This window comes from Hyla sarda, chromosome 9 (genome assembly GCF_029499605.1).
Source record: "Hyla sarda isolate aHylSar1 chromosome 9, aHylSar1.hap1, whole genome shotgun sequence".
In the NCBI taxonomy this organism is placed as follows: Eukaryota; Metazoa; Chordata; class Amphibia; order Anura; family Hylidae; genus Hyla; species Hyla sarda.
Genome location: NC_079197.1, coordinates 42581105 through 42596127, shown reverse-complemented (window position 1 = coordinate 42596127; position 15023 = coordinate 42581105). Strand labels below are relative to the sequence as shown.

The 15023-nt window shown below is 41.9% G+C and overlaps 1 protein-coding gene across 4 annotated transcripts in view; it reads right to left on the bottom strand.

Moving 5' to 3' along the window:
- The window catches only part of MID2 (midline 2), a 323798-nt gene that overhangs the window by 104498 nt on the left and 204277 nt on the right, over positions 1-15023 (bottom strand). For all 4 annotated transcript variants that reach the window (XM_056538348.1, XM_056538350.1, XM_056538349.1 and 1 more), the window contains 3 exons: positions 14162-14310; positions 8609-8736; positions 3724-3867 (listed from right to left, as the gene is read on the bottom strand). In XM_056538348.1, the coding sequence (XP_056394323.1) occupies positions 3724-3867; positions 8609-8736; positions 14162-14310 (421 nt within the window). The remainder of the gene's footprint in view (positions 1-3723; positions 3868-8608; positions 8737-14161; positions 14311-15023) is intronic.

Below are 15023 nucleotides of genomic sequence, written 5' to 3'. Positions count from 1 at the left end.
CAGGCTGTCTCACTCAGCCTCTATATGGTCTCTTCTCATGCTTCAGCCAACTCCAAGCTGTGCCATTCAACCACTATATGGTCTCCTCCTACTGATGCCACCTCCGGGCTCAGTCATTGTGCTGCCATGTGACTCCTTTTAAGATTTGGTCCTTTGTAATCACACGCCAGGGCCCAGGATACTAAAACTTGGGAGTTAAAAGTTCAATTTCAAAATTCTTAATTTCAATTAAAAAATCTGAAACTTCAATTTAAAAATCATAAATGCTTCAGCCACCTCCAGGCTGTGCCATTAAGACACTATAATGTTTCCTCATCCTTCAGCCAACTTCAGGCTTTGTCATTCAGCCACTATATGGTCTCCTCATGCTTCAGCCACCTCCAGGCTGTGCGATTCAGCCACTATATGGTCTCCTCCTGCTTCAGCCAAATCTTCAGTTTACATTTCAGAATTCATCTTTTAATCTTAGGGATTGTGAAGCCCTAGTGTCTCCTCATGCTTTAGCCAACTCAAGGCTGTGTCTTTCAGACACTATATGGTCTCCTCATGCTTCAGCCAACTCCAGGCTGTGTCATTCAGCCAATATATGGTTTACTGATGCTGCTGGGCCTAAAAAATGTTTATGGTAGCACTAGCTACCATAAATCCTCAATTAAAATTTCAAAATTCATCTTTTAATCTTAGGGATTGTGAAGCCCTAGTGTCTATTCATGCTGCTGCCAGCTCCAGGCTGTGCCATTCAGCCACTATATGGTCTCCTCATGCTGCCAACACCTCCAAGCTGTGTCATTTAGCCACTATATGGTCTCCTCATACTGATGCCACCTCGAGGCTCTGTCATTGTGCTGCTCTGTAATCTGCGTGTCATACTGAATAACAGTATTATTTCACTACCCCAGCACACTCCCTATGCGTGTTAGAACACAGCAAAGTGTACTACACCCCATTGAGGCTCTTTGTAGGCCAGAAATTGCCATTTTTAATATAGATTATCTGCAAATAAATTCGTTGAATCAGCCGAATTGAATTTTTCAAAAGTTCAACCTCCATTACTAGCTAGTTATCACTAATCCTGGGGATAGTTATAAACCCTTAATGTTAGGATTACAACCTTAGAGTATGCCAATATTCTAGACAGTAGCTTCTCTTTTTTCTATGATGTGGTTTTACACACTTTGATTTTTTTTAATGTATTTCATTCATTTCATTTATTTCAGCGCCTTCTGTCCAATGATCAAAGCCCATCTTTTTATTGAGTATAATGACTGTCATGAAATAAAGATGACCAGATTAAGGTCTGTATTACCAGACAGGTCCTTGCGGCGATCACCACACAGACATTTTTCAGCTGTTAACATAGGAATGAATGGCTTCTGTGATCATTTTTTTAAAGGAATCTTTTGTATCCTATCACAAAATAGCTACATGTAAATTTTTTTATTATAACGTATAAGGGGGGCAATACAAGTGTGTAAGTGGAAGTGGGTTGTCCTCACAAATTATTACTTATTGCTGCCCTGCACCTGGACTTGCAAGTTGGAACTAAAAGCTGTAAATCAGGTGTAGTTAGGCTAATGCCTATGTACTAACACAGTGAAAGGGGTGTGATGGGGCTGTGAGTTAGCAATAACAATAACAAAAATTCTCAAGACATCATTATGTCTCACACAGAGCACATGTATGACTGTTCAGAGCTGGCTTTCATTTATCATTTAAAGGGGTAGTCTGTTGCAAACAAATATTAGAGATTTAAATTTCTTCACTAAAGTTATCTTATATTGTAATTTATTTTTGTAATATATATTGAAGCAATGGCAGACTTTTTTTTTTTTTTTTTTTTATGTTGTAGTCCATAGAATTTTCTTTGACTACCCACCCTTGGTGCTCTCATTGCAGTAGCCATTTTGGGTGCAACATGTGCATAGCAAAGTGTTCTACCCAGCAGGTTTAAGAAGCATTTACAATTTGCTTTCTGCCCGTCACTATAGCTGAGAGTTCATTAGTCTGGTTATAGCACCATCTAGTGGTGTTTTATTACACCTTATTTTTCTTGATATAAGAATTCTGCCTTGTGGGTGATGCTATGCATTGTGGGTTGTTGCAAGGCATTATGGGAACAAGAAACTCCTGGACACCAGAGCTGCTGTACATCTCTCCCTTCTAAAACTCCACCATCTGTGTAACAGCCTATCTGGTGAGTCACTTACCTCTGTTACTAGGGCATTATAGTATCCAGCACTGTGCAGTTATTTGTATCACTACTCAGGGAGTTAACTGTGTAGATGTTAGACTGTTAGCTGGCCATGCAATCCTATGTATAGGCAGCCATTTTGCCATGTGCTTCACTGTTATGTAAAGTATGATACATGCAGTTGTCATACTTGTACATGTACTTATACATATTGTTTGTATTCTTATAGTTTCACCACTTATTACAACCTGTTGACCAATAAACCTGTTGAACTACAAAGAACAGTCCTCTTATTTGGAAGACAGGGATGATTTATGCTGAATGTCAGACTACACACTGTGTGAACATGTAGGAAGACAGAACACAAAGCACATTGAGAGGTTTCCCATCCTCCCTTGCCTGGAGTCAGCCCATCCTACATTATGAATATATATATAAGGCCTGGGCATGCTCAGCCATGGATTGGCTGGCCAAGTACCCCCCTCTCTACCTGTCTACTCTCAAGATATGCTCAATCCTCATGCGCCGCTCCCCTTCTTGTTCTACTGTCTGTTCTCCCATCAGCAAGCGCTGTGCATGCATACATAATTCGTATGCACTGCTGTTCATCACAGAACATTAGTGGACATTGACACATTACTAATTCAAGAGCGAAGAACGCTGCGTCTGAGGGGAACGAGGGGAAGGGCTTGGGATGGGGAGTGGACACACACTTCAATGTGGGTGTGCAATGTGAGAGGGTATGCATATTATTAGGGGAGGGCATTATTTATACTAAGCAGCCAGCACATCTCCAGAAACATGCCTGCTAAATTATGGGCGTTTTGAACAGCTAGGCAAACCAATAGGTGAACACATTTAGGCAGAAGAGACTGCGGCGACAAATGGGTTACAATTTGGCCGATTCATACAGAATACGCCCGAGGGATTCAGGGTAAGAATATATATATATATATATATATATATATATATATATATATATATATATATTTCAAAAGCTGATTTGTGAGTTGCTCACCCCGTGCACGCCCACCTCGCCACCTGTGCCGTAGACCGGCCAGTACCGCACCCGGCTACTCACTTGTGAAGAAAAGAACAAGGTCCGGCACTAGGTTGCAGGTAAAAACTTCTTATTTCTTTATTTGAAGATTCTGCAGTACAGGGTGGAAAGTCTGACGCGTTTCGCTAAGAAGCTTAGCGATACGCGTCAGACTTTCCACCCTGTACTGCAGAATTTTCAAATAAAGAAATAAGAAGTTTTTACCTGCAACCTAGTGCCGGACCTTGTTCTTTTCTTCATATATATATATATATATATATATATATATATATATATATATATATCTGTTTGGCTGACTGACATTTTATAAAGTAATGGCGGGTAACCTCTTTGACAACATTTTGTATCATGAAACCAGTTCTAACGTTTATTCAGCCTCAACCAGCCGCTCCCTGTGCAGTACATCTGCACTACAATCTCTTAAACATTAAGCATTGCATAATAAAATATTCTTGTAAAAGATCAATCTTACTGATGAAGTTGGCTTGCCCAGTATAGATGGTGTACTGCAGCTCATAGGAACCAACACTGAATTCATCATCAGACATCCAGTGGACTGTAATAGTGTCATGCGATGCTGTACATAGCTCATCTCTTATAGTAGGAGGATTCGGAGCTGCAGAGTGAAATGAAACCATAAATAATCCTCATAAATACTAGCCAACAATATCTATTTTTCATAATACAGATCTGTAACTCTGTTCAGAATAAAGTCACGGCTAAACAGGGATCAAAGCAGAGTAATGGTTTACCATGTACTCCTTTCTCTGGCTCAGAGTTTCCCAACCAGTGCGTCTCCAGCTGTTGCAAAACTACAACTCCCAGCATGCCCGGACAGCCTTTGACTGTCCGGGCATGCTGGAAGTTGTAGTTTTGCAACAGTAAACAGGTTGGGAAACACTGATCTAGCTCAAAAGCTAACTGCACAATCCTAGAAACAGCAAATTCACACTGAATAATTGAATTAAAGGGGTTGTGCGCTGCCCTGACTTTCGGAGCTCCGCTCATAGCGTCCGGAAGTTCATTACTCCGAACGCTGTGTGCGGGCTTCTGTGTTCGCGGCCCGCCCCCTTGTGACGTCTCGCCTGCCCCCTCAACGAAAGTCTATGGGAAGGGGGCGCGACCGTGACATCACGAGGGGGCGGGTGAGACGTCACGCCCAGTGGCCGCGAACACGGAAGCTCGCACACAGCGTTCAGAGTAATGAACTTCCGGACGCTGTGAGCGGAGCTCCGAAAGTTAGGGCAGCGCGCAACCCCTTTAAAGGAGAAATGTGGAAGAAATACACTGCTCAAAAAAATAAAGGGAACACTTAAACAACACAATGTAGCTCAAGTCAAGTCAATCACACTTCTGTGAAATCACAGTGTCCACTCAGGAAGCAACACTGATTGACAATCAATTTCACATGCTGTTGTGCAAATGGAACAGACAACAGGTGGAAACTATAGGCAATTAGCAATACACCCCAATAAAGAGTGGTTCTGCAGGTGGTGACCACAGACCACTTTTCAGTTCCTATGCTTCCTGGCTGATGTTTTGGTCACTTTTGAACTCTGGCAGTGCTTTCACTCTAGTGGTAGCATGAGACAGAGTCTACAACCTACACAAGTGGCTCAGGTAGTGCAGCTCAACCAGGATGGCACATCAATGGGAGCTGTGGCAAGAAGGTTTGCTATGTCTGTCAGCGTAGTGTCCAGAGCATGGAGGCGCTACCAGGAGACAGGCCAGTACATCAGGAGACGTGGAGGAGGCTGTAGGAGGGCAACAACCCAGCAGCAGGACCGCTACCTCCGCCATTATGCAAGGAGGAGCAGGAGGAGCACTGCCAGAGCCCTGCAAAATGATCTTCAGCAGGCCACAAATGTGCATGTGTCCACTCAAACGGTCATAAACAGACTCCATGAGGGTGGTATGAGGGCCCGACGTCCACAGGTGGGGTTTGTGCTTACAGCCTAACACGTTGCATGATGTTTGGCATATGCCAGAGAACATCAAGATTGGCAAATTCTCCACTGGCGCCCAGTGCTCTTCACAGATGAAAGCAGGTTCACACTGAGCACATGTGATAGAGTCTGGAGACGCCGTGGAGAACATTCTGCTGCCTGCAACATCCTCCAGCATGACCGGCTTGGTGGTTGGTCAGTAATGGTGTGGGGTGGCATTTCTTTGGGGGGCCGCACAGCCCTACATGTGCTTGCCAGAGGTAGCCTGACTGCCATTAGGTACCAAGATGAGATCCTCAGACCCCTTGTGATACCATATGCTGGTGCAGTTGGCCCTGGGTTCCTCCTAATGCAAGACAATGCTAGACCCAATGTGGCTGGAGTGTGTCAGCAGTTCCTGCAAGAGGAAGGCATTGGTGCTATGAACTGGCCCACTCGTTCCACAGACCTGAATATGATTGAGCATATCTGGGACATCATGTCTCGCCCCATCCACCAACGCCACGTTGCACCACAGACTGTCCAGGAGATGGCAGATGCTTTAGTCCAGGTCTTGGAGGATATCCCTCAGGAGACCGTCCGCCACCTCATCAGGAGCATGCCCAGGCATTGTAGGGAGGTTATACAGGCACGTGAAGGCCATACACACTACTGAGCCTAATTTTGACTTGTTTTAAAGACATTACATCAAAGTTGGATCAGCCTGTAGTGTGGTTTTCCACTTTGATTTTGAGTGTGACTCCATATCCAGACCTCCATGGGTTGAAAAATTAGATTTCCACTGATAATTTTTATTTGATTTTGTTGTCAGCACATTCAACAATGTAAAGACGAAAGTACAGGGTGGGCCATTTATATGGATACACCTTAATAAAATGGGAATGGTTGGTGATATTAACTTCCTGTTTGTGGCACATTAGTATATGTGAGGGGGGAAACTTTTCAAGATGGGTGGTGACCATGGCGGCCATTTTGAAGTCGGCCATTTTGAATCCAACTTTTGTTTTTTCAATAGAAAGAGGGTCATGTGACACATCAAACCTATTGGGAATTTCACAAGAAAAACAATGATGTGCTTGGTTTTAACGTAACTTTATTCTTTCATGAGTTATTTACAAGTTTCTGACAACTTATAAAATGTGTTCAATGTGTTCAATGTGCTGTCCATTGTGTTGGATTGTCAATGCAACCCTCTTCTCCCACTCTTCACACACTGATAGCAACACCGCAGGAGAAATGCTACCACAGGCTTCCAGTATCCGTAGTTTCAGGTGCTGCAGAATTGGCAAAACAAAATTTGGAACAGGACCCTCAGTTTACGCAGAAGATTTCGTTCAGTGATGAGGCAAATTTTTATGTGAATGGTGAAGTTAACAAACAAAACTACCGCTATTGGTCTGACACTAACCCACATTGGATAGATCCCTCCAAAACTGTTGGAACACAAAAATTGATGGTATGGTGTGGTATTTGGGGTACAAAGATAGTGGGGCCATTCTTCATCAATGGAAACCTCAAGGACACTAGATATGCAAAATTGCTACATGATGATGTGTTTCCCTCTTTATGCACTGAAGCTGGCACGTTCCCTGAGTTTTTCCAGCAAGATGGTGCACCACCACATGATGGGTGTCAGGTCCGAGCATTCCTAGATGAACAGTTTCCTGGAAAGTGGATTGGTCGTCGTGGGCCAATTTAATGGCCCCCAAGGTCTCCCGATCTGACCCCCTTAGACTTTTATCTTTGGGGTCATCCGAAGGCAATTGTCTATGCTGTGAAGATACGAGATGTGCAGCACCTGAAACTACAGATACTGGAAGCCTGAGCTAGCATTTCTCCTGCGGTGTTGCTATCAGTGTGTGAAGAGTGGGAGAAGAGGGTTGCAGTGACAATCCAACACAATGGGAAGCACATTGAACACATTTTATAAGTGGTCAGAAACTTGTAAATAACTCATGAAAGAATAAAGTTACGTTAACACCAAGCACATCACTGTTCTTCTTGTAAAATTCCCAATACGTTTGATGTGTCACATGACCCTTTTCTTATTGAAAAAACTAAAGTTGGATTCAAAATGGCCTCCTTTAAAATGGCCGCCATGGTCACCACCCATCTTGAAAAGTTTCCCCCCTCACATATACTAATGTGCCACAAACAGGAAGTTAATATCACCAACCATTCCCATTTTATTAAGGTGTATCCATATAAATGGCCCACCCTGTATTTCATACGATTAGTTCATTCATTCAGATCTAGGATGTGTTTATCTTAGTGTTCCCTTTATTTTTTTGAGCAGTGTATTTTAGGTTCCCCTGTGCCCAGGCTGCAAAAACTAAAAAAAATAAAATTTAACTCACCTTCCTACATTCCCCCGTTGCTCCGGTATCAGTGTCCCGTTCCTCCGCTGCTGCTTGGCTCCCTGCTTCTTAGGCTTGGAACATCACACACGAGGTCCCGCCTCAGCCGGTGATAGGCTGAGCGCACTGCCATGTAAGGAGATTGGGCTGGCTCCTTACATGACAGTGTGCTCAGCCTATCACCAGCCGAGGCATGACATTGCTGCGGGCGGTGATATGCTGACTACAGTGTGATGTTCTGAGCCTAAGAAGAAGGGAGTCGAGCAGCAGCGGAGGAACGGAATGCTGATACCGGAGCAACAGGGGGATGTAGGAAGGTGAGTTAAAGTTTGCTTTTTTTAGTTTTTGCAGCCCGGGCACAGGGGAACTTAAAAGATTTCTGCCGCATTTCTTCTTTAAAAAAAAGAAAATGACAATCCACACCAAATCACACAGCGCAAAATTACCGGTGATAGCCTCTGAGCGCCCACGCATGTCTGCAGCCGCAGTCCGCTGCCTTTCTCCAGATAGGAGCATCGAGTTCCGTATCCAGCGGTGAGTGCGGATGTCTTTTATTGTCTAGTATACTGCATATATTTTAGGCCTTTCTTTGCCTTATATCCCAGCACCACCATATGACTTCCAAAGAAGTGTTTCTCTGTCTGCTACGCTGATATCCCATTTCAGCTCTCAAGTTAACCCCCGTTTAACCCTATACTAGTGATGCCATCTCCACTCTCCTCTACACACAAAAGATGAGTCTGTTTGCAGCCCTAAATGGGTCCTCACACTCCTCTGTCAATCTCTACCTACTGTTCTTTATTCTCTGCTGTTTAATAGAAAAACTGGATAGGGAAAAACTGGTGAAAATACAGAATGCAGGCCATAGAATGGTGCTAATCCTGTATGTACACAAACCAACTTGTTCAAAAAAGTCACCTAAAATAGTACACCTCCAACTACAAAATATATATTATATTATATATATTATATATATATATATATATATCATTGTGTGCTCTCTTTGATGCATGGCCAGATATTGGCAGCACAGTTCGACATTTTATCTTCTTACCTGTTACATAGTCCAAACCTTCTAACAGTTTCTTCTCTCTGGAGAAATCCAGGGCAAAGTTTTCAAAGGCATCATTTAAATTGACATCAGGGAGAAGAACTTGAGAAGATGTAGTTGCCATGGATACTCTGTCATAAGATAACAGTACCATTAAATATTTGGGTTGTTCTGGAATTTTTAACACTTTAAAACCAGTTTTTAGTTACACTTGTCCTTTTTTTGCTGGAATTAATTCCTGTAATTTCATTGCAGTTATCTAAATTGACCCATTAACTGAGGCATTTAAAGTGACGGTCTTCTGTAAGGACAATTATTAAATCGGTTCCACCTGATAACAACATGTCTCCATTCATACGCGCTTTAATTTATGCACCTCTAATTTAGTTGCCATTGAACATAGCATCACTGGAGACGTTTCCTATTAACGAACAACTTTTTCGGTTGTTAGACATTTTAATCTCATTTCTTCTTAAGGGATTTTTTTTCTCATAAGCTTTACATGGCAGACACAACTAATTCTACAGTATATACAAAGCTAGAGGAGAAATCACCAAGTGATACTGTCTAAAGACTATGAGGGCGAGTTATCAAACAAAATGTGCAAAATGTTGCTGAAACCTTTTTAATACTGTGACTAAGAGTGATCTCTAGGGGGCAGTATTAAAAATGTAATTTTCCTTTGTGTTTTGGGTAAACTGAGCCAGATTGGTTAAACAATTGAAGCTGCACACGTTAACAAAATGTTGCTTTGTTTGCACCGTTTGTGCCTTTAGACACCGCAATCAACTTTGATCGCGGCGTCTAAAGGGTTAATACTGATAGGAGATGTCTGGTGTTAGCCACGGGACCTGGTAGCGGATAACAACCGGGACCCACCAGTCGGCTTCACATAACGGGAGCCGGCCACGAACATTAATTATACGTCCGTTGTCGTTAAGGGATTAAGAGCATAGAAATTTTAATAAAATGTCCTGATTAAAAGAAAGTTCTAGAAAAAGGTATTTCGTTTAAATCCATCCCGAGGTAGAACAGCTCACTGTCTATTGAGTGCTCAGTACTTGTCCTCTATGCTACTGCTGCTCCTAAAGGTGTGATATAAAGATACAGGAGAGCAGGACTGTACAATTATTGGGAGACATCGTAGTTGGTAGTCTACCCCACTAGGGCAGGGACAACTGAAAATTATATATGGAGCCCGCAGAGGGAAAAATGATAAAAAATGCCATATACAAGCTATATATAGCCAAAAATATTGCTACTCTTCATGTAAACATAGGACAGCTTATCCTAATAAAGTCACCTTTAGGACAGAAACATAGAATGTGTCGGCAGATAAGAACTATTTAGCCCATCTAGTCCTATCAATAGACCCTGGTCCTATCTTATATGAAGGATAGCCTTATACCTATCCCATGCATGCTTAACTCCTTCACTGTATCTGCAGCTACCACTTCTGCAGGAAGGCTATTCCATGCATACACTACTCTCTCAGTAAAGTAATACTTCCTGATATTACTGAATAAACCTTTGACCCTCTAATATAAAACTATGTCCTCTTGTGGTAGTTTCTTTTCTTTTAAATATGCTCTCCTCCTTTACCGTGTTGATTCCCTTTATGTATATAAAAGTTTCTACCATATCCCCTCTGTCTCGACTTTTTTCCTGGTAAGTTTTAGTCTGCAATCCATGTACTAGGTACATATGCTTTAGCATTTAACAAACTACATTAAAGCATTAAAAAAAACATAGATTTTCCCTGTTTTGATAATTATTCCCTTTAAAAAAAAATAAAAATGAATTAAATATTCCTTCCCATTCTAAATGATAAGAAATCCCTGTGTGCCCTACACAAAAAAAATGAAGTAGAATAAGAAATAAAAAATCTCCTTTGCAATGCAGCATTCTTAAGAGGTAAATGTTGCTCTGGGCATGGAGGGGTTAATAAATAAGCCTTAGTGTGTATGTACCTATAATTATATCCTTCATTTACTCATGTACATAACCCTAAAGAGGAAGTTTCCATAGATACACACTAGAAGAATAATCATAATTTATAATCTACTAAGAAAACACTAGGATGGGAATCAATAGAAAACATATAGCGGTTAAAAAGTTGTTAAATGAGGATGACTTCAGATTCTTCAGATTCTTCAGAACTAGATATGGACCCTGGGGCCTGCCTGGTAACTATGGTCTACCTCAATGTCAAATGGGGAAAGAGAAGAAATACATACAGTACACATGCTGCTATTCAAATACTGTCACAGGTTTTCTTCATGCTGCAAGATCAGAGCATGACATGGTTCATTTTACACGGAGAGGTTCTTTAAATTGCAACCAATTTTGTTTATTGCTCTAAATTATCGAAAGTGAAAACCTGACAAATGCTTAAAAAGAAACTCATATTGTTTATTGCCTACAGCTCTTATGCAGATCAATAAATCTTCATGGTAACAGACAATAAACAAATGATATGTAGTCTTCCATCTGTCTTGCTAACCCACTGGATGTATGTGAACATAAAGGAGAAAGTAAAGTCTAAGCTTTAAGATATTGGAGTGTGAATGTGAATATAAAACAAGGGATTTTGTTACAGGCTTATCCGATTCAGTGATCAAACGCTATATAACAAGATTACAGACAGCTGGCAGGCGTTTTTCCTCTCTATTGTATATTTACTTTCAGCATTATACCTTATATCTGGACAGCTACATATGAAGAATCAGTACTGACTTTTTAAATGTCTAAATGCACATAAGGCTATGGTACATAGCCTACGTATATAGATATACTAGCAGAGTACCCGGCGTTGCCCAGTTCTCCCTTCCTAATCCTTGTTGGGGAGGAAAATCAACAAAGGAGGAAGCTTTTGAATTCATATACCATCCTCATATATTATTGGTATATCCCATTCCCATATCCCTGTCCTCATATCCCATCCTCATATCCTGTCCTCATATCTCGACCTCATATCTATGCCTCCTATCCCGACCTCCTATCACGACCTCTTAGCTCGACCTCATATCCCATCCTCATGTCCCGTCCTCATATCACAACCTCCTATCCCATAATCCTATCCCGTCATCATATTCCAACCTCCTATGCCGTCCTCATATCCCGACCTCATATCCCATCCTCATATTCTCTCCTCATAGCCCAACCCCATATCCCGTCCCCAAATCTGACCTCATATCCCATCCTCATATCTTGACCTCATATCCCGTCCTCCTATCTCATCCTCATATCCCGTCCTCATATCTCGACCTCATATCCCGACCTCATATCCCAACCTCATATCCCGTCGTCATATCCAGTCGTCATATCCCATCCTCATAGTTCGACTTCATATCCCGACCTCATATCCTGTCCTCCTATCTCATCCTCATATCCTGTCCTCATATCCTGACCTCCTATCCCATCCTCATATCCTGTTATCATAGCCTGACCTCATCCCATCCTCATATCCCGACCTCCTATCCCAGACCGATGCACAAAAAGGGTAGATAATAAAAGGGGTGGGGCTTAAACAGTGGGTGTGTATTTGTGAGATAGGGTGTGGCTTGCAAGCTGGACTGACACATTCACCAGGAGATGCGGAGCTCGTGGAGTAAGGTACTGGAAGTCCCATATACTTGCATGGGACCTGAAACAAAAACCCATCTTTTTTATAAGGGCATAGGTAAGGGTCAATTTAACTATCATATATTTTTATTTGACATATAAGTAATATGTGTACCAGGTATTATTGAAATATCTCCAGCCGTACGGAAGTTATGTGGGAACATACATTTCCCATTGATTTGCATGGGACTTTAAACAAAACCCCGACCCTCAAAAATGGGGGTAGTTAAGGGTTAAATTAACTATCCTATATTTTTAGTGGACATATAAGTAACATGTGACCAAGTATTATCGGAATATCTCCAGACGTTTGGAAGTTATGCAGTAACATATATTTCCCATAGACTTGTATGGGACTTTAAACAAAAACCCCGACCCTGGCAAATGGGGAGGAGTAAGGGTTAAATCACCTATCCTATGTTTGTTGTTGACATATAAGTAACGTGTGCCAAGTTTCATGTTAATATCTTTAGCCGTTTGCATGTGATGCTGGAACATACACACACACAAACATACACACACATTGAATTTTATATATATAGATAGATTACCCTATAGTGTTGACTTGAGGTCGTGTGTTCCATGAGGTAGAAGCCAATTTTCATTTTAACTCTTTCATGACCCATGACGTACATGTACGTCGCAAGGCAGGTGAGGGATTATTGGGATTAGCAGTCGGGTCAGTACCATAACCGGCAGATGCCTGCCGATCACGCTGATGTCTGTCCTTTAACTGTTTAAACGTCATGATCAATAACTATCATAGCATTAAAACATTAAATCACACTCATCCCTGTTGTCTAGTGGACGCATTGGCCCCCCACTAGGGCAGCCTGAGTCCTTACCTTGGCCTTTGCGTCTTGTTTGCGATTGTTAAGGCTTTTGCAATGGAGTGCCAATCTCATTGCAATAACCTAACATTGATCTATTATTAGCAATAAATAGGCCCCTGGGGGAAGGGGGTAAAACATTTAAAATAAAAAATAAATAAAAAAGGGAATTTTTTTAATAATATATACAAAAAAAAGGTGCTAAAATGATTTTATGGTCACATAAGATCACAAAATAGATTAAATAAAAAGTGATCAAAAAGTCAGAAATACACAAAAGTTGTAATGTCAAAAATTAAGGGGGTCAGGAAGGGGTCAAGGAGAAAAATTCCTTGACTCAAAATCTGGCAATCAGAATCAATCCCTGGATCAATTACTACGTTTGTGGTATACCAGCATAACCTTATGCGGATGTAAATTCCAGTGATTTAGAGGCCCAAACTAAATTGGTCCATTGAATGCAATCGATTCAAGCAAGTGATACAAGTAAGCATACCATTCTGCCGGTATGCCAATGTATACTACGAACGTATAGTAATTTTAGATGTTAACATAGACTTACTGTTGGATTTTATATGTTAGGAGAAAGCAATTCTTCATATTGAACAGGATGCAGGACCATTGCCATAGCATTGAGCAAGGAAGGTAGGGGTTGTTTGTGGTTGCCCTGACAACATCTTTTAGGGGTACATAATTCCTAGTGACTGGTGATGCATACAGTGGACAGTATTTTAAAGGAGCAGGGAGTCCGGGGTAATGCATATACGTGCCAAAAGTTTTTTTTATAAAGACAGATAGATTTAAACCTTTTCCCTGTCTTGGATTCATGGGACATTGCATTATCCATCAGAGGAAGATCTGAGGTTGCCCCTGATGCCAGCTGTAGACAATCTATTGTACTGAAGAGTGGCAGGATATTTTGAATTCAAGATTGGTGAATCTGATCTCCTTACGCTATTGGGAAAATACAAGAACACCATTGATGACATTAGCTCAGACATCTTCAGACCAGGATTACACGATAATAACCAAGTCTTTACTGTGCACATCTCACTTCAGTTTGATCGATTTCTATTAAATAGATACATTTTTCATCACGTACCTGTCGACTACTGTTTTGGCAGCTTGCAGGAACCTTGCATGATCATTTTCTTTAAGGAGATGGTCAGCCTGGTTTATAAGCACTGTTGATCGTTCAAGTCTTTGTCGACAGTTGGCGATTTGCTGAGCAAGTTTCCTTAACTTCATTACCTTAAAGACATGTAAAAAAAAAAAAAAGGAAATAAAACTTTTTCTTGATTGTAAAATATAACATTGTTCGCCTACAGACCCAGTCATCTTTGCAGAATAACAGAACATGTTCCTGATCTTAGACAAGAAATAAATATTTCATTTTCATAGTGTTTACAGTTTTACCACTCAATTCCACAACTGTATTACTCCTCTATATAACCTCCAGGTTGTATTGACAGTACATACTTCTATGAAGCTTTACTGTGTAGTGGATTGCTATGTACTGTTACGCCTAGCGCTCCGGGTCCCCGCTCCTCCCCGGAGCGCTCACGGCGCCTTTCTCCCTGCAGCTCCCCGGTCTGCGCTGACCGGGAGCACTGCCCTGTCATGGCCGTTGGGGATGCGATTCGCACAGCGGGACGCGCCCGCTCGCGAATCGCATCCCAGGTCACTTACCCGTTCCCGTCTCCTGCGGTCATGTGCTGGCGCGCGCGGCTCCGCTCTCTAGGGCGCGCGCGCGCCAGCTCCCTGAGACTTAAAGGGCCAGTGCACCAATGATTGGTGCCTGGCCCAATTAGCTTAATTGGTTCCCATCTGTTTCCTGGCTATATCTAGTCTCCTCCCTTGCACTCCCTTGCCGGATCTTGTTGCCTTAGTGCCAGTGAAAGCGTTCTTTGTGTGTTTATACCCTGTGTACCAGAACTACTGCTATCTCCCCTGACTACGAACCT